At 43.7% G+C, this 27,916-nt stretch overlaps 1 protein-coding gene across 2 annotated transcripts; it reads right to left on the bottom strand.

Annotated features, from left to right (window-relative positions):
* Window positions 1-143: 143 nt before the first annotated feature.
* Window positions 144-27,916, bottom strand: mgat3b (beta-1,4-mannosyl-glycoprotein 4-beta-N-acetylglucosaminyltransferase b). Of its 2 annotated transcripts, none has more exons than XM_023814406.2 (3): window positions 27,178-27,916; window positions 7,266-7,629; window positions 144-7,182 (listed from the first exon to the last, which is right to left on the bottom strand). In XM_023814406.2, exons 2-3 carry the CDS (start codon window positions 7,620-7,622, stop codon window positions 5,776-5,778), a joined length of 1,764 nt encoding a protein of 587 aa, XP_023670174.2. In that variant the 5' UTR covers window positions 7,623-7,629; window positions 27,178-27,916; the 3' UTR covers window positions 144-5,775. The 2 variants fall into 2 exon arrangements, with proteins under 2 accessions (XP_023670174.2, XP_023670175.2); XM_023814407.2 differs by lacking the exon at window positions 27,178-27,916 and adding an exon at window positions 22,780-23,163.

Raw genomic sequence — 27,916 nt, 5'->3', positions numbered from 1 at the left:
TTATGCAGAGGATTACTTATCTTTGGTATCCTGGTTACTGGGCTGTGGACTTACTCTAAGTAGGAAGTTCTGCATGAATAAAAACTAAACATATATTAACAGTACAAACAACATAACAACATAAAGGAACTCAAAACTAGGTGTAAAACTTTAAAATTAATTTATTATATATCTTTTCCATAGAATCAGTTTTCACTCAGGGTTAATGTACAGCCGTCCATATACAGAAAAAAGCCTTTATGACTTCTCATTATGATTTTATAACTGTACACTCTTTCTTGTCAACAACAGAATAAAAAATAAGAAAAAAGACTTTTCTTCCCCCCATCCAGAAACTGTACTGAAACACACCCTACTGGGAAACTGGAAAAACTGGGCAGGTACAAGCTGCGCGTGTAATAATTACCCAGCCGAATGTAATTAAAATGTATTCAGACAGACTGTCTGCGTGTGTTATTGGTGGGCTTCTCGATCTTCGAAGACAATCTGCAGAAAGCTTTCGCAAATACGCGGCGTTTGATAAAGGCCGTTTCTGAGGACACTGTGGTTTTACGTGACACCCTACGAAGGGGCTGCTTGAAGCTGGAAAATTCTTGAGATTGCTGTGGTGCGATACCAAAACCGCTCGTGTCACTGTGAGGCCCTGGTATAGGTCAGTCTGTGAAGGTACCAGCTTGGTTGGCCTCAGCCTGCTCTTTCTGTGACGAGTCCTGCCTGAGGCGACAGCAGAGGCTGCCGGCCCTGGTCCTGGGCCAACCCCATGTCTGTGTTTGTAGGTTACTGGTCCAGATTTTAATTAATTGGACTTGACTGGATTTATAGTATGGCACTAAAAATCACATCTATTAAACATTTGCAAACTACAATCCCTTTAAAAGGGATTACAAGACCATTTGTGATAATAAATCAGGGCAACCACCCAAAAATCCAATTATGTTCATTTCATTCACGGCCTAAGGCTGCCCTGCAAATCCAAAGTAAATTTACTGAAATGAGAACTGGCACATTGTTTTATTACAAAGAAAATTCTGCACACTGCAGGTATCCCACACATTCTCATGTCAATAACTGTGCTCAGCCTTTTAAAAGATAAATATTGACATTACTTCCTGTTCTTTCTCTTGGTTTTCCCAATAGTCCTAGGAAAAGGTAGATAAATCTGATGACATGATGGCACCGTGTTTCATATAAATTGTGTCAAACCGCCAAATGCCATCTGTGTTGTACACACCAGGAAAAATAAACAGTCTTTTTTTCGACTATGCATGAAAATGACGTAAGCATTAGTCGATGCAGATTTCCAGTACAGAGAAAATCTGTTATATGTGTAAAACAAATGAGTTTGGTAGAGTTACTCCCAGTTAATGTTACTGAACAAACTTGTTGGTGATTCCAGGATTTCATCCTTAGGAATGAAGAAGTACTGGACAACCCTCCCCCCCCCCCAATACAGTTTGTTTACAGTCAACAGTCATAAATCATCCATTCGATCTTCCCATCAAATTAGGGCTGTAGTAAGCTAATGTTAACGGCCGTAGGGGAAACACTGTGACACACACCAGCGGTGACGGCATTACGGGCTGAGCCACAGTGTCAGCAGTCAACTGCTCCCCCAGGTGTAATTAATTAAGGGCAAGTCAGCTGGAACAAAAGGTGCATAGTAAGGGGTGGACCCAAGACCAGGGCTGTGAGCAAATGAAGTGAGCCGGTCCGATCTGTCCCGCCCTCTATCTCCCAGATACGCAGTGGACCACACACCATAACACTCCTGCTGAAGCTCTGAAGATATGGGGTTTACAGAGAACCACATTCCAACCCCCCAACTCAACCCCCCCCCTCCCCCCGACGGGTGTAGACCCGATGTAGACCCCCGCTCTACCACGAAACAAAAACATTTCTGCTACAGTAAGGTGCAAGTTTACATTTCACAGACAAGGCTATCTGCAGTTTCAGCATGCAATGTACATTCCTGAACACAGGCCTCACGTTTATGTCTTGACGGTGTCAACAGAAGACAGAGGTAACACTTAAAAAAAAAAAAAGTCACCGGTCTTTCTCTTTTTCCAGGGATCAGCTACAACTGTGAGAAGTATAACCAGACATGAAAAGAGCACCCAGAGCATTAAATGGTTATGCAATTCCGACAGTTACGAATGGGGGAGAGGAAAATATGCCGTGTTTTACTGTGGTATAAACTCCATGGACAAACATCCCTAGCGTGACAAAATACTGTCAAGAGTTTAAGCAATATTTAAAGGGCTGTTTTTTTTTCTCACTTTCCTTGCGTGTTAAAGCACTCCCACATGCGACCGAAATAGATCGGCAGGATAGAGGACAGCAGTGAAGCTCGCCCCCTCACCGTGACATCACTTCCTCCCAGAGGAGAGGAGACGCTGTTTTTTTTTTTTTTTTTTGGGGAGGGGGTGCAGCAAATGTCCATTTTAATGTGATTAAAAAAAAATATTAATAAGAAGCTGCCTGAAGAAATAAGACAAACAAAAAAGAGAAAATTTAAAAATCAGTAACACGACCACTGTAAACAATTACAAATTCCGTTTCACATTAAGGCAAGTCCATTTATAGCTGTTCATGTGTACGTATGTGATTGCAGGTAGCATTACTTCTTTAGCGACATACAGTGAATAGCTAAGGTCACTTGGACATTTTCATCTAGCCTCATGAAACACAAACAGGCTGCTGCTCCGTCACGCATTTCTCTGTTCTCGGTTGGATGTCCCTATCGTGAGCCTGCCTCTCGGACTCGGTCAAACTGGGCTGGACTGGAAAAGAAGACTGGAAAAGCACCGGGAGGATTCAGCAGTGTGTCAGGTGCCATCACATGGTCACAGGCCTGGTGCTCACCCATCTGTCACCCACTGTGTCCTTATGACCTGCTGCGGCACTGCGTATGCCCCAGAAAAACACTTCCGTCACCCTACTAGTGTTTCCGAGACGCGCCGACAACCTATGCCCTTAAAAATAAACCCGCATCAAAGTCAGTGCATCGTGTCACTGCATGGATGTTGACACCCGTGTAAAACTCACATGATCATCTGTAGTTGCTTGCTAACACTGAGTTGACATGCGCTGAAGCGGCTTGGACGGCTTTTATATTTCAACGTTTTAGGGGTCGCATTAATGAGACAAACAGCAACAGCTGTGCCCAAAGCTTCCCAGAGATTCCTGCTAACTTCAAAACCCGCGAAACGCAGGGGCTGGAGTCATGCTGGGATAGCTCTCTCAGTGTCCAGGCTTTGCTTTCTGTTCAAATGGAACGTCGATCAATAAAGGCTCTTGAATGAATTTTGTTTGTTTGTTTTTTTCAATATCCATATATGTTCTGCAAAACTTTGCTTTTTGTTGTTCTGAGGGAGCACATAAATTTTCCGTGGAATCTTCTTAAGGACACATTCTGACGGTGTTAATTGACAACAGAGAGTGTTTACTGGAGTCCTGAGGCTCTCTGTGATCAATTAACGCTGCCAGGCCTGTTCATTGTTTTTACAGTTTTATCCAAAAAGAAAGCGCAGTGTTACTGATACTACTGGACTAACACACTATAGAGCCAATCACTATATACTAGATAGGGGTGAGCAACCAAATTCTGTTCTTTAACCTCAATGTGAGTTTCATCGCTCATATATGGAGAGACATTTTAACTAAATATGATTATAAATATAGTGTGATACAAAGACATGAACTGAAAATGAAATATTTCACGCCGCGGTTGAACGGTATGCTCTCCTCATCCAAACGTTACATATATTCAGCAGACATCTGCGGTCCCTTAACCCAGGAGCAGACAAAATAAATCAGTGCCAACATAAATAACATCAAAAAGAACAGTGCAAAGAAAGATCCGGCACAACAAGACGAGCGAGAAGGCAAAATGGCAGAAACCTTTGTCAAGCCTTATTTCAGACTCAACAGCCTTCACTGAATCATCTGTCTGAGGAGTCATGGGTTGGCTCGGGTTACGGTCAAGTGCTCAGAAATATTCTGCGGAAGCGGGAACGAGCTGAGTGACCACATATAAGATGGTACGCAATAAAAGACTGAAGATAACAAAGCTGACTAATGCGAAAAGTGTCACATGACTCGCACACATTGTGTTGCATTAGTGACACCCCCTCTGTACCTCAAATTAAGAAATCTAGATCTTTTAGCAGTCAAATCAACTCAAATCACTTTGACACTCGGTAAGTGCAAGTGAATGAGAGACTTGTGTGCAAAGTCACACAGCAGCAGCGATGAAGTAGCAGAACTTGGAAAGTGGGGCGTGGCTAATTGACTGCCAAGCAAAGCATTCAGGTTTGGCTTACCACCCAGCAGTCAGGGGGCCTGTCCTGCCTGAACACGTATTAGCATCTTTATAAGCTGCAGCCAGGTACAAGAGAGGCTCTCATATGCACATGTGATACAGGTAGCACTTTATATTCCTGTCCTGATGTAGATGGCACTGAGCAGGGAAGGGCCTCCAGGGGGGACAATCACATCTCGCAGTCATGCAGGGGTGTGGGTGGGCAGAGTTATCTGCCAAGTGGAAGGAGGAAATCTGCCACCAACGTCCAAGTGGTAGACGCCATCCTAGCTTTTGTGGAGGTGCAATGCAACCAGCTGAGTTCTCGGTGGCAGAAGGACGCCGGCTGTGGCGGGAAAGAGATACAGAAATTCTTATCCTGCATTCCTTCATCTTTTTCCCTCCAACATTTTGGATGGTTTTCAGCTGCTGCTGCTGAGTTCTGCTGGATGCTGGAGTGTTTTTCTGGATTCCTGTCGAACAAAAGCAGCCTAGACTGAACTCCTTCACAAGGCAGATTCCACCCCCCTCTGCCGATCTGAAAAACGCTGCTGCAGGCTGGGATCTCGATATAAATTTTGGGTCCTATGAAAGCATATCATATTGGGTCCCACAACCCAGACCAACCCAATTATTTTCCAAATTTTTTTAGATCCCCTGTCACTCAGAGGCCCCCGGAATCGATCTTATCGCCCCCCTGTACGACTCCCCTTGCTGCAAGCACAGAGATCTTGATGGAAAGTATAGTCACAGGATTCAGGGAGGCTGTTCTACCCCCTGAATGTTTTCTGAGACAAAGGCCTACAGAAAACCCCTTCTATTCCATTTACACCACACTGGACCTACCCACCTAAAACATGGTCTCAAGGCTCATACTGCAGCTTGCTACACGAATGATAATTTTTTCATATTGAGGCTCATGTCTGCGAGGTCCGAGGTTACAAATCAGCATTTATCATTGGATTTAATGTATGATCACATTACAAGCAAGTAAACAGGGCCTTTTCTTCCCCGACTCTGCCGAGTCCACTTCCTGTACTCGCACTGGCTGCTTTGTTATTTTGACAGTATTGAGAAAATTGAGAGAAAAGTCAATTAGAACTTGTGTAGAATGACCGAAAAATATCACAAAAAGCATTTGACAGCATAATGGACTCCATTCTCAATTTACACATGGGAGGCAGAGAAGCAGACAGAGCAGGAAACATTGAAAGATTGTATAAGGTGCCTTGAGTACAGAGTCTCTATTGTCAGCTCTGCAGACTCTGCCCGTTATTTCACTGACTGTTATTAACACCCAGCCCATTGTAGCAGAACCACAACACCAGGCCTCCACCCTCAACCAGGGAAAGGAGATGGAAGGTTGGCAAGGGTTAGGATGAGCCAGAAATGGGGGGGAAATAAGTCTATAGTGGTGCTTTCCCCGAATTTGAATGACACTTCAGCTCTACCCCTCAGCCAAAAATGTTTATGCATTACCCTCCTGCTACCTTGCCCTCTTTAACATACTGGTTCGCAAGCAAATAACGGTAGCGGTCATAATTGTTCAACAAGTACTTTGGGGCGTACATGTGCTCTTTTGGGTCCGTGGGTGGATATTCCATCAACGACCCATCAAACCAGCCCCCTGTTCGGATCAAATCTCGAATGTAGTTGAGGTCCCGCTTGTCCTCATAGTCCCCCCAGCGGGGGAAGTCTCCATTCTGGGCAGAGATGAGCTTCAAACGTATCCCCTCTGGGGTGAAACACCAGGAGCAGTGCCAACCTGCAAAATGGAAAGGACTCCCGATTGACCACTGGACCAGGATGTGGCCTGTGTCATTCTCATACTTCCGGAACCCAGGCATGGTGTAATACTCTCGTCGCCTAAGCTTGATGCCATCATTGTCATAGACAGTAGCCAGCATTCCCACAGTGCACCCTGATACCACCTCCAGGGAGCCCAGTTGCTTCCAGAAGAAGCCATATAGAGACTTGCGCATGTGAATTGCAAAGGGCTCTGTCCATCCATCAAAAAGTTTGAGGAAAAGGATCCCCTCTTGGGCTGGAATCTCATCCGCATCGTTGATGATGAAGACGTCGTCTGGCCGCAGTCCATCTATGCGGGATATCCCGTCGCGTGTCAGGAAGGTGCGCAGGTAATCGTCTGCGATCCAGCCGTCCTGCCGTCCACCTTCAGGAAAGTGGTCCAGAAACACATAGAGGATCTTATGCCGCACAAAGTCGTATGTCCCGTTCAGGAGAAGATTTAAAAATCGCAAAGGGCGCCTCTCCCCATAGGCCGTGAAGTTAGACTCACACACCAAGAAAAGGTCCACTGCCTGGGCTAGCTCATGGAAGCGAACATGAAGAAGGTCAAACTCATGGTTGACATTTATGGCATTAATGACCCTACGGGGCACCTCCCTGGGCATTAACCGCTCCTTGGTGGGCAGGGTAGAATGGTACACCATGGTGGGGACTCCACAGTAAGGACCATGCCAACCCGGACGGCACACACATTTTACCAGCCTCTTGCCTTTCTTGGTTCCGGCCTTGATTGGGTTTACTGCCTCCTGAAGCTCCAGTATCCTACGATTTGCTGCTGTAGCAACTCCCATTCCCAGACTGTCCTTTGGAACGGCTAACTCAGTCCCTTGTCGGAAGCAAAGAGCTCCGGCTTTAGTATGCACAAAGTAAGGGCTTTGATCATCAACGAGTTTGAAGTGACGCAAGTGGAGGTCCCCAAGGGACTCTATGGGATCTGGTAGGGTAGGAGTTGGAGGGATCTTCTTCTCCACCACTACCCTTTTTTCATCAGGATCACCGTGATACCAGGGTTTAGGGGGAATGTTATGCTCTTCCTCTTTAAGGTTTAGCTCTCTTTCCTTGACCTCAAGGTCCTATGGAAGGGAAAAGGTATCTGTTAATCTGTCTTGTGACATTAAAAGTCATTCAACAACCAAACCGACAAACTGGTTATTACCTGAGAGGCATCTCCCTCTTTCTGCTTTGCTACATCCAATTTCCCCCATGGGACCCTCAAGTCTTTATCCACATTTAGCTCTGGGTTGGGCTGCTGCTCCACGACCCTGGAATCCCAAGCTCTGGGGTCAGAGGGGCGTATGACCGGGGCAGGGCCATCATCTGAGAAAGTGCTTGACAAAGGCATATCTCTCTCCTTCCAGAAGAAACCGGTGACCATGATGAAGGACTTGATGTTGGGATAAGGGGCAGAGAGTTCTCGCAACAAGGAGACGTAGTGTAGGGCCTTGTAGTAATGCAAGAAGGAGATCACACACAGGCCCACAGTGCAAAGCAAGAACACCCTGTGCCGTCGCATTTTTATCCTGAGAGAAGAAGGGATGTGGGGGTAAGAGGGAAAAAGATAGATAGAGAGAGAGAGAGAGAGAGAGAGAGAGTCAACATTAAATTGCATCAGAGGTTCTGCTTTAAATGAAGAACAGGAAAATAACAAAAGATGCTGCACAACATGAAAAAGCACCAACGGTGTCACACAAACACACCACTGAAAACAGTCAGGAACGCAAAGCCAACCTGCATTTCATGACATGTTTTTCAAACTACAATGTTCACTTTTTTTTTTCGTTCTAAATTAAAAATGACTGCCACAGACTACAAAGAGAAATGCTTAGAGCAGCCACAGTCCACTCTGCCAGCGTTTGCATTCAATGCACAGCGTGAATCCCAGGCAGCTCAAACGGTAATGATGCTGAACGAACTCAGAACAACAGCGAGTGAAAGTCGCGACCGAGAGAACCAACTGGAATGTGAGAAAGGAGTGCTAGACATGCAACGGCAGGCAGCTGCTCATTCCATACAAGCAGGACTTCACAAAACAATGGAGCTGTTGTTTTTCAACATAAAGCAGAATTTACCTATCTATTTGTGGCACACCTGCGCTTTGACCTCTTCGTGTATAATCGGTAAGTCTTACATTTGGCTTAGTGACAATAGTGAACAAAGCAGTTTCCCTCCATCTTTGTCAACCAAGCTCTTACATATTTTTCAGTGAAGGTAACACTTTGACAAATAGCAGGCGAAATTTAATTAAAAATGGATCCCCCTAGAGTCCGGATCAGATCCAGCTGAGGACAGTAGAAGTTTCCTGTGGGTCAATAACCTTTTTTGTGCAGGGTAAACTGCTGTGAAACTGCTGCGAATTTCATTCCAGGTTTAAGCACCTGTGTTGGCTGCTAGGCACCTAGTGACCCAGTGAAGAACCCAGGTCGCTTAGAGCAAGAAACCCTGCAGGTAGAGTCACTTTTCTGTTACCGGCATGTGAAACATCAGGGGAGTGTGGTAACAATATTAGAAGAATTATTGCAAGTAAGAGATTAAGGTTGTTTAAAAGTCATTATATTGTGCAAGAAGCATGGATGATCAGCAGAGCAGTAAAACAGCAGGATGGTTAACTATTTTAAAAGTCCTTTTTCCCTTTCTTTGTTCTCCATGCCAAAAAAGACATTTGTTTTTGTGCAATGAGTATAAAAACTAGGTGTACAGGAATTGCTGTCAGAGAGGAAGCACTTTGAGTTAAAGGTCCGTGGAATCTGGCGTGAATGGCATGTGAGATGAGCTGATGTGGCACGAACCAAACTGGGGATACCCCGATACGATATCACCGATGTCCGTTATTGGCATGGCGCTTTACGTTTTTTTTCTCCGCACGAGAGTGTCCACAAAGCGTATAAGTGACGTTAATGTAAAAGTGATTTAATTCAAATTTAAGAGACGCAGAAGGGAACAGAAGAAGCGCAGGCTTAACTGAGGAAGCATGTGACCTGATGCTGCATGTGTTCAAGCCAGATCCACTTGCGCTTATGAAGGAAGACAAGACAAGGAAAATAAGTAGCCTGAGGGACAAAGGAACTGATTGAAAATCACGACATTGTGCCCATAACCTACAGTAATATACAAGAAAATGCCAGGCCGAGAAAACAAGAAAACTCTGTCACCGAATATAATGGCATAATTATGCATGTTAGGAAAAATGGATCAGTTTCGTGTTACTAAATGGCTGATTCCTCCCAATTGCATTTAATGGAATTTGCTTAATGACCTTTGTCAAATGACCCTGTTTTGTGGAGGCCAGAATTACTGCAGTTGCAGGAAGGCGCGTTTCAAAGCCCACAAAACGGTACTGTTAGCCATTAACTGGGCGGCAGTGAAAACAAGGCCGAGCGCCAACTTCACATCCCATAAGGGCTTCGACCGGGACCCCGTGTCGATCGTAGGGCCTCTCGTGTTAGCCCTCTGCTCACCAGCACCACCGACCCCTGCAGGATTCGCGCATTGGCTGCTGAAGGCACATCAGCCCGCGTCTCTGATTCTGCTTAGTCCGCAAAGGGGGCCCATCCCCCGCATCGTAAGCTGAGCACCACACGGCTGGATGCCCGCTGGAGCAGAGGAGCCCATCCGATGCGGCCTGCCACTTAGGGCTTTACCTTTAACTTTGATTTGAATGGCTGATGCATTCGCACCAGCAAGCGAGCTATTCCATCCCACCAAAACCCTCTCCACTTCCCTGTACCCACCTTCATCCTTTCTTGGTTGGAAGTCCAACTACGTTTTAGACTTTCACCCTTACTAGTTACTCAGTCCACAACAGACTCACTACTCATTAACTGTTCTGTTTTTTGTGCACCTTGTAAAACTCTTCTGTGTCTCCTTCTCACACATGCCTCAATTCACCAACATCAGCGAGCGCGGCCGGCTCTATCTTTCCAGGGGCCGAAGGCAAGGCCTTACTTACACGGGAGGCCCCTTTCCAAGAAAACTGATGATCGTTTCACTCTTTCCACAACAGATGTAGTTAGGCGGCCCTCGATAAATGCTTATTCTGCCTAAAGCTGGATTCTGCTCTGCCAGCGACCAGCCCAGAGATTTCAGCTCAGTTCAGCTGTTTGACCTCGCCGGCCAATGAACAGAAGGCAGCCGTCCTGTGATCCTGCTGTTCCAACTGAAGTGTCAGGTTGTGTGAACTTCACTGACATGCCATCCATATACAGGCATAGAGTGGTATGAAATGATGTTCCCCCGGCAACAGTAATAAAAGTATATTGTTGTCCCTTTGGACTGGTTATTCAACTCCAGTCACTTTGGTTAAAAATGACCTACAGTATTTATATTGCAAAAAAAGCTTATAAACTTTGAAAGGCAATTTAGCTAAAAAGATTAGATAAGGAAATTAAAGCACGTGAACTACCGGACCCCAGCCCAGAGTGGGGGGATTCCACACCACTATCCAGTCCTGCAACACAGTACTTCCAGCTCACAAACACAATCTCCTTACCGCCACATTTGTCACATACTGAATTCTGCCCAAACCATATGTCAGATCATTAGCTAAACAAACAACACACATTTCCTTCTCAGACTCCTCATTTCTCCGTTATATGAACTCCTAGATTTATTGAGTTTTTGTTTAGCAACACACTAAGTTCTGTTTTGATGCGCTATGACTAACTTCACGGTGCGATTCTAGGCGCTTCTAGAGAGCTGAAGTCCATGGCGGAGCCTCACGAGAAGTTCCCGTGTGTCGTGGCATTGTGATTTCAGCCCGACCAACAACTTGATCGGGCCTGAGTTGTTTAGGTCATTCAAGAAAACAAGAAACAAGTAGCAATCTTACAGTTTTGTAATTTACAGGAAGATAGCACAAACTGAGCGCTACAGTACAAATTCCAACACATGCAGTACTTAGTAAACAGCAAATGCACTCTGGGGGACACGCTAACCAAGTTTGTTCATTCCAGGGACAATAACAAGAGCTTCCCGCGGATCCCTTTAAACCCACACAGCTAAAATGGCACTTAACTTCAATTAGCCCCACTCTTCACTGCCCCCTGCAGGTCTGTAATGGCTCCATTTCACAGATATGCTTCTCACTAACGTCTTGTGACTGATGAAATTGGTTTACCTGAATTCACTTGCCTGAGGTAACAAGACCCCTCGTGACTCATTCAGAGCTGGGAAAGTCACGGACAAGAATAACAAGGAGTGGCTCCATCTTTATCGATGTAAGAGGTTCCTAAAACCCGCAATTATGACTCGGGCTAAGCACTTTCCAGCCTACCTCGCTGAGATTCAGGTATTTTCTGGGTGCTAATAGCATCTACAGGCTTCACAGGCTAAAGCTAATCAAGTCCCCAATAGCCAAAGGCCGTGGTCTGCTAAGTCGGCCCACCTTATCATGGGAGGCAGAGAGCGGGGGACAGGCTTAATGGCGAGAAGCGTCCCATGTCCCTGTGCTGACACCATAATCTATCTGAGGTCACCTGTCCGCACGACTTCTGCGAATGAGCACAAAGTGTGACCATCCCTACCATCTCAATGCAAGCGCTATGGAATCATCTGGTCCGCCACGTGATTCCCGCCAAAAGTTTTCAGCACTTGGCTGTAATGTCAACAACAAACATTAAGATGTAAAATACATCAGCTGCATGACATTTTTAACCAGGACTGGCCTGGGATTTAGAACTGACCCTGTACTTTTGCCCAGATGGGTTCACCACACATACAGACTCCCGAAAAATTTTGCCGATTGGGGAACACAAGAAATTTTGCTAGGCCACAAACCCATCGGCCCACCTGCTTTTAACTGGTTCTTATATTCTTATATAGTTACATGCAAACATTTCATGGCCCTCCATTAGCAGTTCATAATGCTGAAGTCAGAACATGTATGAGTACTCTCCTTTCCCGTAGAGGAGACTCTTCAGCCATCCTCGCTCTTGCGTCTATTCGTCTATGTTATTTGGTGCCTGAATATCAGGATGCAGGAATACTGAAAATAGAGCTTGTATAAAAAAAGAAACTGGCAACTCCATATGACAAAATCCTCAAACTAAATCCGTGTTGACATGTAGTTCTGTCTTTAGTTGCTTTTTCATAACGTCAGGTGACATTCCATCTAGGCTCAACAGCATTATGGTTGACAAAAAAAAGGGTAGCTAGACATATCCTGTCTAAAGCACGTACAAGAAGACATATAGGAGATGGCGATACAAAATAAGTCAAACATACAATAAATTTGGATTTTTTTTTTCTAATAGCTATGTAGAATTTTTAACAGTGAACTTTGAAAAGTCATTACATTCACGAACAGTAAAGCTGAACACTCTAGCCAGGGAGTTTCGCTGGGTAGGTCTCCCATATCCGGTCTTTTGTTGGTCAAACCCTCTCAGGAACAGTGCTGCTGGAGCGCTACCCGTTTTCCCAGCATTCCTTCAAAACCTCACAGAATGTGTCCACTTTTTAGGAACTGCACCATTTTCCTGTATTCTTTGAAGGAATTTGCTGGAATGTGCAGCTCAACAATCACATTCCAAAGCAAACATATCACAACAGAGTCTGAATATCATGTGGAAAGGGGAAAACATGCTCTTTTATATATTTGGGTTTATCTTTTGAGTCAAAGAAGAACTTTCTCTTCCGGGCAACACTCTCTATAGACCAACAAGCAACAATAATCACTTCCTGGAGACTGGTGATGTGTCAAAAGATAGTCATTGAGTATGAAACAGAAAGACCAAAGAGGGGAACAGTAAGCAAATAATGTCAGTCAAACAGAACCTGTTGAATCAGCTGTAGGGGAGACCGGGTATGGTTGTAACATGGGGAGAGTCGTAACACCACCAATTCCAGCAATCAGGAATAGGATGAGAGTTATGTGATCATTTCAGTGTTTACATACTCCCTCCCTAAACCCACATGATGGATATCAAGGCTGGAAACAGGTACATGCAGATTTTACAAATAAAAAACAGATTTTGAGGTAAGAAAGTAATTTTTTTAAACAAGACTATATTTTGTTTAGCATTTATACTATTGCAGATAAAATCATATGACTTAAATAAGATTAAATTGTAGTTTCTCAGGTAAACTGTGATGTATTTTTCCCCTGCTAATTTCAAACCACTATCCTAGCTATTACAGCTAGTTAAACAATAGCTAAGAGGGGTGGGGTGGGTTGTAACACATCTTTAAAAAGTGTGACAACCATCCCCTTAAGTACAACTAAGGACACTTTCTTGATTTTAATAATTTTACAGAATGTCTAGACAGTGGAAAAGAAAGACTGAAAGAGGTGTGTCTGCCAGTGTTTTAAAAAAAGCATCTGATGAGGTCACGAGGAAGGGCAAGTCAATCAGGTCAGCTGCGAAGGCACATGGGATCTGCCATGTAACACTGAGCACAGTGAGCAGATACTGCAAATCACTGCAGAAGCTGAGAGACCAGGGGTCCAGTGATCTTCCCAGTGTAGCTTACCACAGCATGTGTTACAACCATACCCGGTCTCCCCTACTGCAGAGCTACATAAATAACACACAGAGCATTAGAGATAGATAACATTCACTGTAAATGTAAACAACTTAAAGCTGTAACCCGAGCTGAAATTCCGTTTAGAGCATTCTGCTAATGTTCGCGTGCACTAAATTAGTACTATGCGGTATAAACGGTATACGATATAAATTTGGCCAACGGGAGGGATTTTGATTATACCGCCCTACTGCAGAAATTTCCGCTCCTTGCCCGCAAAAATTAAATAATCAAGTTGCGTCAAATAATAAATAATTTATTATTTATATGATTTATATGAAAATTATTTGTATGATTATTGCTGCACCTGGCAGCAGAGTCCTGCACGGGTCTGATTTTGACAAACCGCACCCGCCCGTACCCGTCTTACTTAAACCTGTATCCGAATCGTTATCCGACTGAAATAAAATTAAATTCCGCACCCGATCCGACCCACTACAAATAAATACCGACACCTGACCCGCACCCAAATGAAAATCAGTCAGATAGCCAAAATTAAAGACAAAAGTTTATTGCCACAACAAACGACCAGTCACATGTGCGACATCAGTTGAAAAGGCATAGCCAAATATGAAAACGTTGCTTAATAACAAACGGTATAGTAGCCTACCTCCAAACTCAAATAATGTTTGATATTGCCATGCCCACACATATAGCCTTACCAGCTTACAATCAAATGTGTTAATAAAACCAAAAATATATAAAATGCACATTAGGTTACCCTGCACATTATTAGGTTTTATACGCTACCTACGTGCACTGTCCATTTTCCTTTGATTACCCGATTGGAATTCCTACGCGAAGGCTAAGACTATTGGATATTGTCCACAGTTGATGGCCTCAGCTGACTCCTTCGCTTCTGGATGACAGATCCGCACATAAGAAATCTTGCTCACTTGTAGCGCAGGATGCCAGCAATATTGGGAAACACGCTCATGCTCTCTCCACCAAGACAAGACATCTAAAGAGTTATTTCCGGGAATGCGCGTGCAGGAATAAACTGATATGGGTTTTACGTTTTATCATCTTGAATGCAGGGATTTTTTGTGTCACTAAAATATAGCCCTAGGGTATTTTTTGTTGGCACATGATGTTTTGAAAACCGCAATTTAGACCCGCGCTCTCCTGCGTCCGACTCAAACCCAGATCCGACACAGTACAATATTTTTCACCCGTTTCATCAAAGTTTATTATACTACTTCCTGATGCAATGCCTTTGCTATGGACGTATGTTACCCTTTCAAAAACATTTATATTGAAATTTACAGATCAAATTATATACCGCAAAATATACACTCACCTAAAGGATTATTAGGAACACCATACTAATACGGTGTTTGACCCCCTTTCGCCTTCAGAACTGCCTTAATTCTACGTGGCATTGATTCAACAAGGTGCTGAAAGCATTCTTTAGAAATGTTGGCCCATATTGATAGGATAGCATCTTGCAGTTGATGGAGATTTGTGGGATGCACATCCAGGGCACGAAGCTCCCGTTCCACCACATCCCAAAGATGCTCTATTGGGTTGAGATCTGGTGACTGTGGGGGCCACTGTAGTACAGTGAACTCATTGTTATGTTCAAGAAACCAATTTGAAATGATTCGAGCTTTGTGACATGGTGCATTATCCTGCTGGAAGTAGCCATCAGAGGATGGGTACATGGTGGTCATAAAGGGATGGACATGGTCAGAAACAATGCTCAGGTAGGCCGTGGCATTTAAACGATGCCCAATTGGCACTAAGGGGCCTAAAGTGTGCCAAGAAAACATCCCCCACACCATTACACCACCACCACCAGCCTGCACAGTGGTAACAAGGCATGATGGATCCATGTTCTCATTCTGTTTACGCCAAATTCTGACTCTACCATTTGAATGTCTCAACAGAAATCGAGCCTCATCAGACCAGGCAACATTTTTCCAGTCTTCAACTGTCCAATTTTGGTGAGCTCGTGCAAATTGTAGCCTCTTTTTCCTATTTGTAGTGAAGATGAGTGGTACCCGGTGGGGTCTTCTGCTGTTGTAGCCCATCTGCCTCAAGGTTGTGCATGTTGTGGCTTCACAAATGCTTTGCTGCATACCTTGGTTGTAACGAGTGGTTATTTCAGTCAAAGTTGCTCTTCTATCAGCTTGAATCAGTCGGCCCATTCTCCTCTGACCTCTAGCATCAACAAGGCATTTTCGCCCACAGGATTGCCGCATACTGGATGTTTTTCCCTTTGCACACCATTATTTGTAAACCCTAGAAATGGTTGTGCGTGAAAATCCCAGTAACTGAGCAGATTGTGAAATACTCAGAACGGCCCGTCTGGCACCAACAACCATGCCACGCTCAAAATTGCTTAAATCACCTTTCTTTCCCATTCTGACATTCAGTTTGGAGTTCAGGAGATTGTCTTGACCAGGACCACACCCCTAAATGCATTGAAGCAACTGCCATGTGATTGGTTGATTAGATAATTGCATTAATGAAAAATTGAACAGGTGTTCCTAATAATCCTTTAGGTGAGTGTATACTGTCTACCGTCTATGGTTCAAATTATACCGCAATATGAATTTTACGCCATATCGCACAGCCCTATAATAAATGCATCCGTTATGGCCGAAAACTCAAGCGTGAAGAAGTCAAACAACGCATGGAAGAAAGAGCTTCTGTGGGCTGGGCGGGGTCCTAGTTTGTCACATGCAGTTGCATGGTGCAGCCAGAGGGGTCAGCACATCACTTTCATGACTCATGTGGACAAGCATTCGGTGAGCATCCGTGGCCTTAGCTGGAAGATTGCGCAGACAGAATGAAACTGACTGAGAAGGGATTTTGAGGCGCGAGTGTGGACAGGCGTTAGAGTGTGTATGGCCGTACCTGGCATGAGCGACGGATGCCTGAGCCCACTCGCTTTTCTGTTTTCTGACTCATCCTGAAAGCCTGTGTCTCACAGTGCCGAGAGCAGAGGCAGATAGTGACCTCCTCGTATCCTCAGATCCCCACGCCACCCGGACTTCCTCTGTGTTTACGGTGCAACACTGCCAGCAAATCTCAATCCCTCTGCGGTCTTTACTATGCAGGCTAACCAGCGTAAAAACACCAGTATGCATTAACATTCTATGTACTGTAACAAGTCAGTGTGTCCATGCATGACCTCTTCCAGACGCTTTATTCACGGGAGACATCGCATATTTTGACTTTTCCCGTTATGCTCCATCTGGCATGCTATATTTTAGAGCTGCAACGATTCGAGTAACTCGAATAACTTGGCTACAAAAAATCCTCAATGCAAATTCTTTAATCCACAAGACTACGTACTGCTTAGTGACCACTCGGAGGATCATTACTGTTGCACAGTGTGCTTACGCTGCATTACGTGTAGCAGAGCGGCAAAAAAAAAAACAGAGTGACGACCCCCCCGTGGGGACCCATTGAAAAAATTTCCGGGTCATGGGGACAGTGAATAGTTCCAAACATTGACATTCTCAGCATAGAATCACGTTCATTTCCATTGCTTACCAAGCACTTTAAGCGACATGGTAATAAAACAATAATTTTTTAAAAGATTTAATACATCAGTTGTCATTAGCTATTAATGTTTATCATAATTAATAGTTATGAAGGTCGCTTAGCAGCTATGGAGGCTAACCTTCCCATTTCACTGATGATTCTGTCAATTAGTATTGACGCAGGGTAACGTTAAATATTACGTTGTTCTGTTTATCGACAGCTTCATGATTACAGTTAGCTGCACTGCTACCACGCTAATACACCTGGTTAAACTATCAGTTTACAGCTCTCCTCAGGACACATGGTTCAGTGTGACTGTGCTACCAAGTTTTTGGTGAAATAGCTTAAATTATTTTGTGGCAATTTATTTGCCAGAAAAAAATAGCGTGCTGTATTTTTACATGCGCTTAAAATAAAAACTTCTGTTTCTCCATATTGACCTATATATTGTTTTTACCCGTATTAGTCCCACCCCCAGTCTTTGTCCCTAAAGAGAAAGATGTGAGTTGAACACTACATATAGTGGCAGTTTTTGCCCAATTTTTGTGGATGACAATAGAATGACAATGTATTTTAATCACTGAGAGGCAGCTGCTTTCTATTCAAGTAAATAAACCGGAATGCATATTATGCTTGGCAGCCTTTATGAAACATTTTACAATATTATTATTCGTACATTATTTTGAAAATGGTTCGAAATTGTTTGAAAGTTTAACATTTCTATGTTAATTTTTCAAATGATTGTTCCCTCAAAAATTAAGGAATTAAGTTTTTGCATGCTGCATGGAAAAATAGCAAATCCCGGCTTGCCGGAGGAGCAATGCTTGAGATTTAAATTTGTTTAGAAACTGTTCTTAGTGTTTGGGGAAGAAGTATTCAATAAAAAGTCTGCACAGTGATGGTTATTTGTGGCTTGACTTTTAAATATTTATGCTGGGTCACTAAAGATCCAAGGTATGTAATAAATGTTTCCTGAAAGTCCTATGTACACGAGAGATAAGAAAGTGTTTTCTTTAAAAAAAAAATTAAACATATGTACATGAATGCACTAAAAGGGTTTAGTTCTTTTGACAAATGTTGTATGCAGTTTGACCATCAAAAATAGAGGGGAAACCAATGTTTTTTTTCTCTTTTGAATAGTTACTATTGCTCTTGAATAAGGCAAAAGTATTTCTTACCCGATTACTTGATTAATCAATGGAATAATTGATAGAATACTCGATTACTAAAATAATCCATAGCTGCAGCCCTACTATATTTAGAGTCAGATGTTTATAGGGGCATTTCAGTGGATAGTACAGTTCCCTCACACACCTCCTGGGTTTGGAGTTTGATTCCCAACTCTGCATTGTGGGAGGGAAGTTGGCACATATCCGGTACCCCCCACCCCCATCCCCCCCCTGCTACTCAGGCTTCCTCCCACAGCCTAAAAACAGGAAAATGGACTTGATTTTTCACTGCCCTCAACTTTCCGTAGAAACATAATCTGTTTACCAGTTTTCATTATTTTTGGTTTCGCTTTAACTGATGATTCAAGCTACTTTAACAGCAAACAACCACCTTCTTTTGCTACAATAAACTGTACAGGGTGCAGGCCGCATACGGGCATTACAAAAATTCATTTCTAACAATTGACTCGGCCAGTGGCAGGGTCGTATCAACAAGGCGGCATTTACTATGGCGGACGTCATTTTGGCAAACGGCAGAGATGCGCTCGAGAAGCAGATGGACGGTGCACAGAAGCCTGCGTGACGCGTCTGTAGCTTTGCTGCTGTGTAAAATCGTCAGCCGACACTTGGCTTATCGGGTGCGAGCATCGAGACAGACTGAGAAGCTTAGCAGATGTGTGGCTGGCAGAAGCGCAGGCCAGCATCACGGCGAAAAGTTCTTATGGAACCACTTATGTTGATGTAAGTGTGTTTGTGTACCACATTCTTATCAGATCAAAATATCCTCAATAATTTACAAAATGAGGGGCATTGTCATGTCCCCAGGTCCAGGTACATTACCAATAAGATAAGACGAACTTCACTGATCCCAGTCCGAAATTCTGATGTATATATCAGCATAGTACACAAAATGGCCTAAGGTTTATGGACACCAGCTTGTCCAACATCTCATTCTGAAACCAAAAACCAAAAGTAATACAGTTTTTTTGAACAGCTAAAACAGGAAACCACATTCTTGGAACAAAACTCCATAATTGCCAAAACTCATTGAATCAGTCGCTCATTTTACAACATTGCAAACAGTGTTCACCTATTCAGGCACTATTTGCAGATATGAGTCACCCGTTTTGCAAAAATCTAAACACGCTCTCATTCATCAAAATATATTTTGCACCGTGGCGAACTCTGATGTGAAGTGGAAAACGCAGGCCACAAAAACACACAGTAGTCACCATTTAAACACAATGACTCAAAATTGTTCACACACGTTTGTCAACACGTGAAGAAGGCAATGAGTAACTGGAGCAGAGAATACATGCTGGATGAGAGTGCAAGTGCCATAGGTGAGCTGAATTTCAATGTCAAGGTATGGATGGGTCACCACAGAAAATTCTTCCCCTGTTGCCTAGCAAGGGAGAATGTAGCCAGTGGTGCAGAGGGAGTTCTCTGTCCTGACCCAGCCCTGAGACATGATGATTAGGCAGAATAAATATTCTTCCTTAAGTTTGGCTTGGCGGTTGTACAGCATTTCACTGTGATGCGTCTTTCATTTTTTTTACTTTGTCCTTTTTTACTTTGTATTTGCTGAACACAGCAAATACTGCATATTGCTTTACGTACAAACATTTTTGCTGAACAACCCTATTTTTAACTGTGGTCTTGCGCAGTTGCATTCCAATTTTGCGACTCGACATACAAAATGCCGTTTCTACAGTTTATATGTTTCTCTACATGCCAGGAATAGTTCTGACTCTGTAGTGTTTTCTCCTGATTCGCTGTAGGGGGTAATGACTGCTCAGTAGTGTTTATGTATTGACCGGCTTTGAGTGTGATCTGAAGGCAGTGTTTGGTCTTGAGCAAAGATAAAGTAGTGTTGAGTAGATTGTTTGATTTTGCGAGGGGGGTCAAAGGTTTTGTGTTGACTGGTTTGACAAAAGAATGGAAGCTTTCAGGAAATGTGCAATAAAAAAAAAAAAACTGTAATATGAAGTTGATCCACCCTTTGTTATTGTAGCTACTATTCTTCTGGGATGTCTTTCCATTAGATGTTGGAACTAAGCTTTGGCAGAATGGAAATCGCAAGCAAATAAACATATAGTGCAAAAACAGTGTAAAATAGTAAAATGTCTACACATTCTGCTGGTAGGAACATTGATTTCCGGTTCAAAGACGGTCCACATCATCAACATCCCATGTGGGGTATTATCTGCCTTGGGCCCAGTGGTTTCTAGAACATTCTCTTGATTTCTGTAACCTTGTTTGGATAAGAGATTAGACAGACTACAGAAAGGCTTATTAGATCATCTGATTATTACTGGGTTTTTCTGAATGCGTAAACACTAACAGAGATTCTCCAAACCATTCACATGCGTAGTCAATGAATTTACCACGTTTGATTACACGTTCTCTGCTTTACACTCAGCGTGTAATTGTATTACACACTTTTTGCAAAAAATGTAAACATAATTCACTACTTTACATTCTGTAGTTTAATAACACAATTCAAGCAAAACTGTAAACATTTCGACATTATTTTGTCGATTGCCTTTCCACTTTGACAACAGAGGTTGAGATTTACCCAAGTGAGCTCGATGGGCCGAATGGCCTCCTCTCGGTTGTATAGTTCTTATGTTCTTATTTAGCCTTGTTTCTTTCTGTTCTTTATTTTCCTAGCTCAGATGTTTTTGTTTTCATCTACTGTATTTTTGTTGTTTGAGCAAGGTTAGAACATTGTGAAAATCAAAAACAAACCTTTATCCTCCATTGATGATGTGTTATGTTGGGAATATACATCCATACTTTACACATTTGGATACCTGTGTGTATGTGTGTTTGTTACATGTATAACAGCTCTTTTTTTGCAAACTGTTGCTCCCTGCACAAAGGTAAAGCTGAAGCCACGAGTGTACGTCATTTATACTGTCAGCGAATAGCTGGCGCTTCAAGTGTGAATTCAGATGATGGTTTGTGGGTACTCTACTGATGCGAAGACAATTTTAAAAAAATACTCTGAAGGGTTTTGCAAGCACTGTTTGCTTTTTCAAGAGGTGTGTAGTTTTGCTGGTTTGATGTAAGATTTTGTGCCTAGTGTACGGAGCAGGGCTGCACGATGCCACACCGTGATTATATGCTGCGTGAAACTGGACCCCTGTGTTTCAGTACTATACAGACGTTTATTTACACTCACAATTGGGCAAGCAATTAGTAGTACACCTAAAATATTAATGAGAGGCATATTATGATTCCCAATTTAGCAATCTGTATAAATTTGACATATCTTTCTGTTTAATAAACATTTCTGACTTTAAACTGCAAAAAGTACCGCCACAAAACCGACGTCTTTTACTTCGTTTACCCACAATATCTCCTCTTTTAAGTGATGTCGCGGTTGCTGAGCTGTTCTTTTCTTCACCGCCACTTCAGTGCTTATCGCTTCCATGATTTACAAAAACATGCAGCATGCTCCGCTAATTGAATTTAATAAACATGAGGATATGCCAAAATTATACAGGTTACTAACTTTTGAGCCTCACAACATTGATATTTTAGGCGTTGCGCTAATCTGCTTACCAAATTGAGGGCATAAGTAAACATCTGTATAGTACCGAAAAGCCGGCATCTGGACACATGTTTCACCAGTCATCTAAAGCCCTAGTGATTATTGCACATGCGCCACTTAATCGCGATTACATCACAGTGTGATAACGTGAAGCCCTGGAGTAGAATTTTGCAAAAATAGCCGATAGTTTCCAAGATTGTGCCTAAGCAATCAGAAAAAAACTGTAATTGCTTTTTCTCCCCAAAGATAGGAGCAAATTTTAAGCTTCCAGCTTGTCATCCATCCATCCATCCATCCATCCTCCAAGCACTTCTCCAGTACAGACCCCTGGAGAACCTCTGAAGTCCTTAACACAGTATTAGGTTGCATTGCAAATGGAAGTAAGTCAGGGCAAACTTCTACAGCAGAATCCAATATGGTCGTCTGTGCCTGTCTGTGTCGGCCTCCTCCCACGGAGGAGCACGGGGAGTCTGTCCTCAAACGAAGAGGGCATCCAGAATGCCACTGTCCCTGAGCTGCGGCGTGGCACGCCAGCGCATAACAGGGGACAATGGATGGCACATGCACTTAGGCAGTGTTATGTACGAGGTCTGTCTGTGCGTCACCGCGACCCAGGGGCAGGACAGGAATCCCGGCACAATGAGGTTCATTCTCCGCCGGGTCCTGCCCCCCAAATCTCCAGTGTCACGGTGTGTATTCCTCATTCGCTGTACACAATAGCCCCCTTCTGTCCCCCTCGGGCCCTGTCCAACATGCAGCCACCCCCCATTCCAAACTATGCTCATCTTATTTTCAGGAAATGACAGCTGACAGCTTGACAAAACACCTATCGTCCTCTGTTTCACAGATACACAACCACACCCGTAAAGATACTAAGCACATCATCATCCCGGACGGTTAGTGGCGCAAACAGGAACAGGTGGTAAACTCACCCACTTCAGGTCTTAATCCTTGATTCCCCTGTCAGCATTAAGCAGCCGATCGGCCCACATAGATATGTGAGGGCTACGATCCGAGCGCTAATTCCGTAGGAGAATCTCCTGGAATATTCCAGTGCCGACCATGAACCCAGGTCACAGTTGGTGGTCTGTGGTGCAGTTCGTTTGCCGATAGTCAGCAAGGAGGCCCAGGCTCCGCATGGCCTCAGCGGTTTTGAGTGCCGAGTGATACCTGATAATTGGTCTCTTACCAGCAGCAGCCCGCAGGTCTTCCAGTGCAGCTCGGTACCATTCTACCGGCTGACAGACCCGACGAGGTCCCTGGGCCGGATTAACGGTCGTTCTCCGAAGAGAGAGAGCGGCTCGCAGAGGAAGTGTAACAAGCCACCAGGATGGCATCTCTCTCCGTATTTATGGTGCAACTTTGAGGAACCAGAGTGACTGACGCCTATCTACACCCAAAAAAAAACTTCCTTATCTCAACTGAACATGTCAAGTCTAAGTGCAACTTGACTGTAGCTCAAGTGAGGCTTCTATGGTGGCTATAAAGCTGCGAATTTACTAAATCAATTGGAGCTTCAGTGACCATACTGGGCAGTACAACATTAAGACCGGTCTGGTTCTCCAAAAGGCAACCTGTTCCATTACGGGGATCAAATCCCAGCCTTTACAATACGTGCCACATGCCTGTACGTCATCAATGCAGGTCATAAAGGAGGCAGCCTTGAGTGGACACATGATGAAATCCGGCCAATCAGCAGCACTCCTGCCCACCTTTTGCAGGATGGGTAAAATCACGACACCTGTAAGTCCAAATATTAACATGTTGGTTGATAAACCTTTGAGGGCCCACAGAAGGTGCTCATACCAGCGAGCATAAGGTTGGAACATGTCGTACTATAATGTGTCTAAACAGAACAGGGGCATCTGAAGTGGCGCTGGAGGGCAAACCTAAGCCAGAAAGGAGAAACGCTCTGCGTAAAGCTCAAGGCTTGCCAAGAGATTTATGCAAGTCTAGTTAACGACTAAAATGTAAACAAAACACTCAGGTCAAGGGGGCAAACATGACTCTGAAATCTGGCTCTCATAGTACTAAATTAAGGATGTGGAGGAAGGGACAGGATCCCATCTAGGGTATAACCTAGCCTTGGGCCCTGTGCTACTATAAAAGATGTACAACAGGCCTATCAGTTATCATATCAGTATTGATCAATGTTCGGTAAAAATCCAGACTTCAACATCGATCAGGTCAATGTGTCGATCTTGGTCAATATTGTTCAAGGCGCCAACAGCCTAATGGTGGTTAATACTAGAATAATAGAATAGCACCAGAGCTAGACACATAACTATTAAAATAATGGAGATGATTTTCCATAGTGGAGGAAGAGGAATTTCGTTCGGCTCATTCGCCAATCAGAACCTCCCTACAGTCTTCAAAGTCAGAGATACTTTGCTGATGTTTCATTGACTGCATTATATGATGTGGTTGCCACACACATTCAGAGGATCTTAAGAAGTAACGTCACCGACATCAGTGTCACGACCGATCTGCGGTGCATGCAAGTCAGCCGGTTATCGGAATTGGTAATAAGACAAAAATGAATCGTTATTGGCACCAGCTAAAATTTACACATCGGTATGCCATTAGCTACTACAGATAGCCTACCGGAGAACCCAGAGGAAACCCCACAAACCCCACGAAACCCCACATGGACCCAAGGTGGAGACTTGAATGCAGGACCCATAGGTGTGGGGCAGAAGGAACCATTCCACCACTTTACAACATTTATTTATTTATGTAATATTCTGTTTTCGGTATATTCTGTTTGTGTCCTGAGCACTTTTTACTATGTTTACTTGTCTGTGCTGTTTTTGCACTTTGTCTTGTTTTGTGCTACTGTCCCCGGGCTAAGAAAGCCAGCCTTATGGACTCGTACTTATGAACAGACTGCTATAAAGTCTGAGATATTAAAAATTCAGGTTAAATACAATGTTCGGTAATAACTCGCACACGTGGTACTTTGTGACGCTTCTGAAAACATTGCCCAGCTCTGTATTATTACTTTTCTGATTTTCCTACAAATTCAACATAAAGACAGACTTAGAGAATGGATGTCATTCAGAACCCAGGGACTGCCTGTATATACTTGTTTATCTGCACTTTACAGAACAAGAAATTCCCCCTGGGATCACTAAAGTTGATCTTCTCTCAGAATTTATTTCATCTGGGAAATGCTGGCCAGTCTGGGCCGTAAGGCGAGGTGCCCGTGTATCTGGGAGGGAGGGCTGTATCTCACACACTCTCTCCACATCCTGCACAAGACTGACAGTCGGCTGGCACAGGGAACCAAGCAGCTGCTCACTCATATGCTTGACAGTTCGGTGCTCCTTCAAAAATAGACGGAAAAATAAAACAGCCCAAATAATGACTGGTTAATGTTGTTAGTGACGGTTCAGCCCCAGCAACCACAGATCTATGCTTAAAGAATAATAATAATAATAATAATAATGATAATAATAATAATAATAATAATAATAATAATAATAAAGTAAAATGATTTGCTGTAGTTGTGTGTGGGGGATTCAATTACTGCACTGCATTGGAGTCAATTATATAGAAAGTCGAATAAATTAATGTGTATGTGTGCGTGTGTGTATATATATATATATATTTTATTTTGTCCTCCATTTCTTCCCCCTGCTTGACATACAAATTGGACCATCTGCTATGTCCAGCACTAACATGAACACAGCAGTTCAAACACAGGTCAGGGAGAAGCTCCCCAGCAGGTGACACGAGGGCATGGGGGGGGGGGATGAGTCTGACAGCTGACACCGGAATGACAAAAGGGGGTGGACACAAAAGCTGTCAAGGACCCGCCAGTGAGGCTACACACGAACAGTTTCCATTTTCGCCAAGCTAGTGAAGGCCGTTCGGCCTGCTGACAGGGGCCTCGTGTCTGAGCGCCAACCCTCATAGCCCAGGAAGTCACCTTCACCCAACGGAACCCCCCCAGCGAGAGCGAGACCTTAACCCCCCTCCCCCCGCTCTGGCCAGACGCCAGGGGGTAGCCACTCATTCCCAAGACACTACCGCTGCTGCATAAACCACGCACATGATTCTACATCCTTCCCCCAAGTACATGGTATTCAGAAATAACCTTGGTGACGAAGATCTCAAGAGTACGACTTCATTACCTTACATTATCTCCCTTTTCAAGCACACGGCCTGCCGTTTTCAGGGTGACGGCATCTCCGCTACATCAACACGGCCTGCATTGCTGAAAAGCTCATCCAGTCCAATTAAGGTCTAGTCAGAACCAGAACCAGACATGGACATCTGTGTCCTTTCTCCCTACTGGACTTCCTCCAAGAACCCCAAGGGGCAATGATTACGGGAGGAGCGTTTAAACATATTTTAATCTGCAGCTCACCAGTTGTCAGAGTCACATAATTTTTTGCACAACTGATAAGGTATGATGACATTGTGACTTCATTTCTCAGACAGGTTGACACTCTTTGAGCACTGCATTCTGTAGCTACTTTTTAAATTAACAATACATAACATGGTACTGATGTGGAAACAAATAAGAATCAGAAACAAAAACCGAAACTAAAAATAATTATGCATTAATCATACAAAGGCAAGACCTTCTAATAGAATCTGATGCAGTCTGAATCATAACAGTAACTTTTTTACCTTTAATCGAACCAATATCTTGGCAAGGCGCTGTTAAAACTAGCAAACGTTTTTGTCATGTCGTGTTTTTGTCATGTCATGTTAAATAATGATCAAAATAGGCGCCTAAAAAGACAAAACGTTAAAGGGTGGTGGGTGTAATGGGCCAGTGTGTTGCAAGTGATCTCACCTCGTTTTCATTTACAATGTGTGTCGTGCGCAAGATTGATAAATCCGGGCCGTGAAAGGGTGTGTTTTATTGACGAAAGCTTGCTTTTTTTGCAGCAATTCCTGAAACATGGTATCAGAAAGCCGACATCATATTGAACGTCTCCAGATAACGCATCAGCAATGCCACCTAAATATGATTAGCGGCGCGAAACTGAGACAGCAAAGCAGAGGTTATTTCTGAATAATGCAGATGATCAGAAAAACAGGTGTATTGGATTCCTATAATGTGACGTTGTCAGGAAAGAAATATTTTAATATACCAACGCAACACAGTGCAATTCTTTATAGCATTACCGTTTTCCTTTCCTATCCAGCTGCTTGCAAGCTTAGTATAATTTAACAGCTCGTATATTCACTGGTGAATCTGCCCAAATACTCAACATAGCACCCAATACACATATAAATGCACACAAGTGCGAGCAGACAGGGGGTCGATTTGCAGTTGTGCAACCGTAGATCTTTTGCCGCAAGAAAACACTTACCCATCGCCTACGGTGATGCAGGCTATTAGAGCTTCATTGCGGATAAGGAGCAGGTCTCAGCGTCGCCGTGGAGACAAAAAAATCCGGCGATCTACTCAATTTTAATTATTTATTTGGTAATTTTTTCGCCTTTCACGCCGGGTTACCAGCGTCGGTTTAATTCCCGGTCGAGCGGCGTCGCTCTAACGCCGCTGCCGCATAGCTGGGGCTGCGCGCCGTGGCTGTGCATGTGAGAGCCGCTGCGCGATTCCTCCAGATTAAAACAAAAAGAGACCAGAAAGCAGATCAGTCAGCCTCCCGGTGTCCGTCCACCGCTCTGTCCCTTTAAAACTGGCGATAAAATATGAATTTCTTGTTTACTGCATAATAACAGCCGAGAAAGGAGCGGTTTTAAAAAAGGAACTAAATCGCTAGTGCGCTCTTCTCGTATGACGTCTGGACAGTCGATTTAACGACGGCAAAGGCGTTGAATATACGTAGTAATCTCGGTGGTAAGAGAAAAAGCAAAATTACTCTCAGCCCTTGATAGGACTTTGACGTTTTTACAGTGAGCCGCCCCCTCCCCTCATTCTCCTCTTGCCTGTTATCTGCGGACCAGCCCCGCTCCCTTCTCTAAGACTCGCCCCACTGTGTTCTGCTCTGAAAGTGACGCCTTTCCGCTCATATGAAAAGCATAACCCTCTTTACATATATATTTTTTCGGCTTAGTCTCTTGCGGGGGGGCGCTCAAGCCCACAGC

This window comes from Paramormyrops kingsleyae, chromosome 5 (assembly GCF_048594095.1).
Source record: "Paramormyrops kingsleyae isolate MSU_618 chromosome 5, PKINGS_0.4, whole genome shotgun sequence".
NCBI classification, from domain to species: Eukaryota; Metazoa; Chordata; class Actinopteri; order Osteoglossiformes; family Mormyridae; genus Paramormyrops; species Paramormyrops kingsleyae.
Note: the sequence above shows the minus strand (reverse complement) of the source record. Positions and strands in the feature narration are given on the sequence as shown.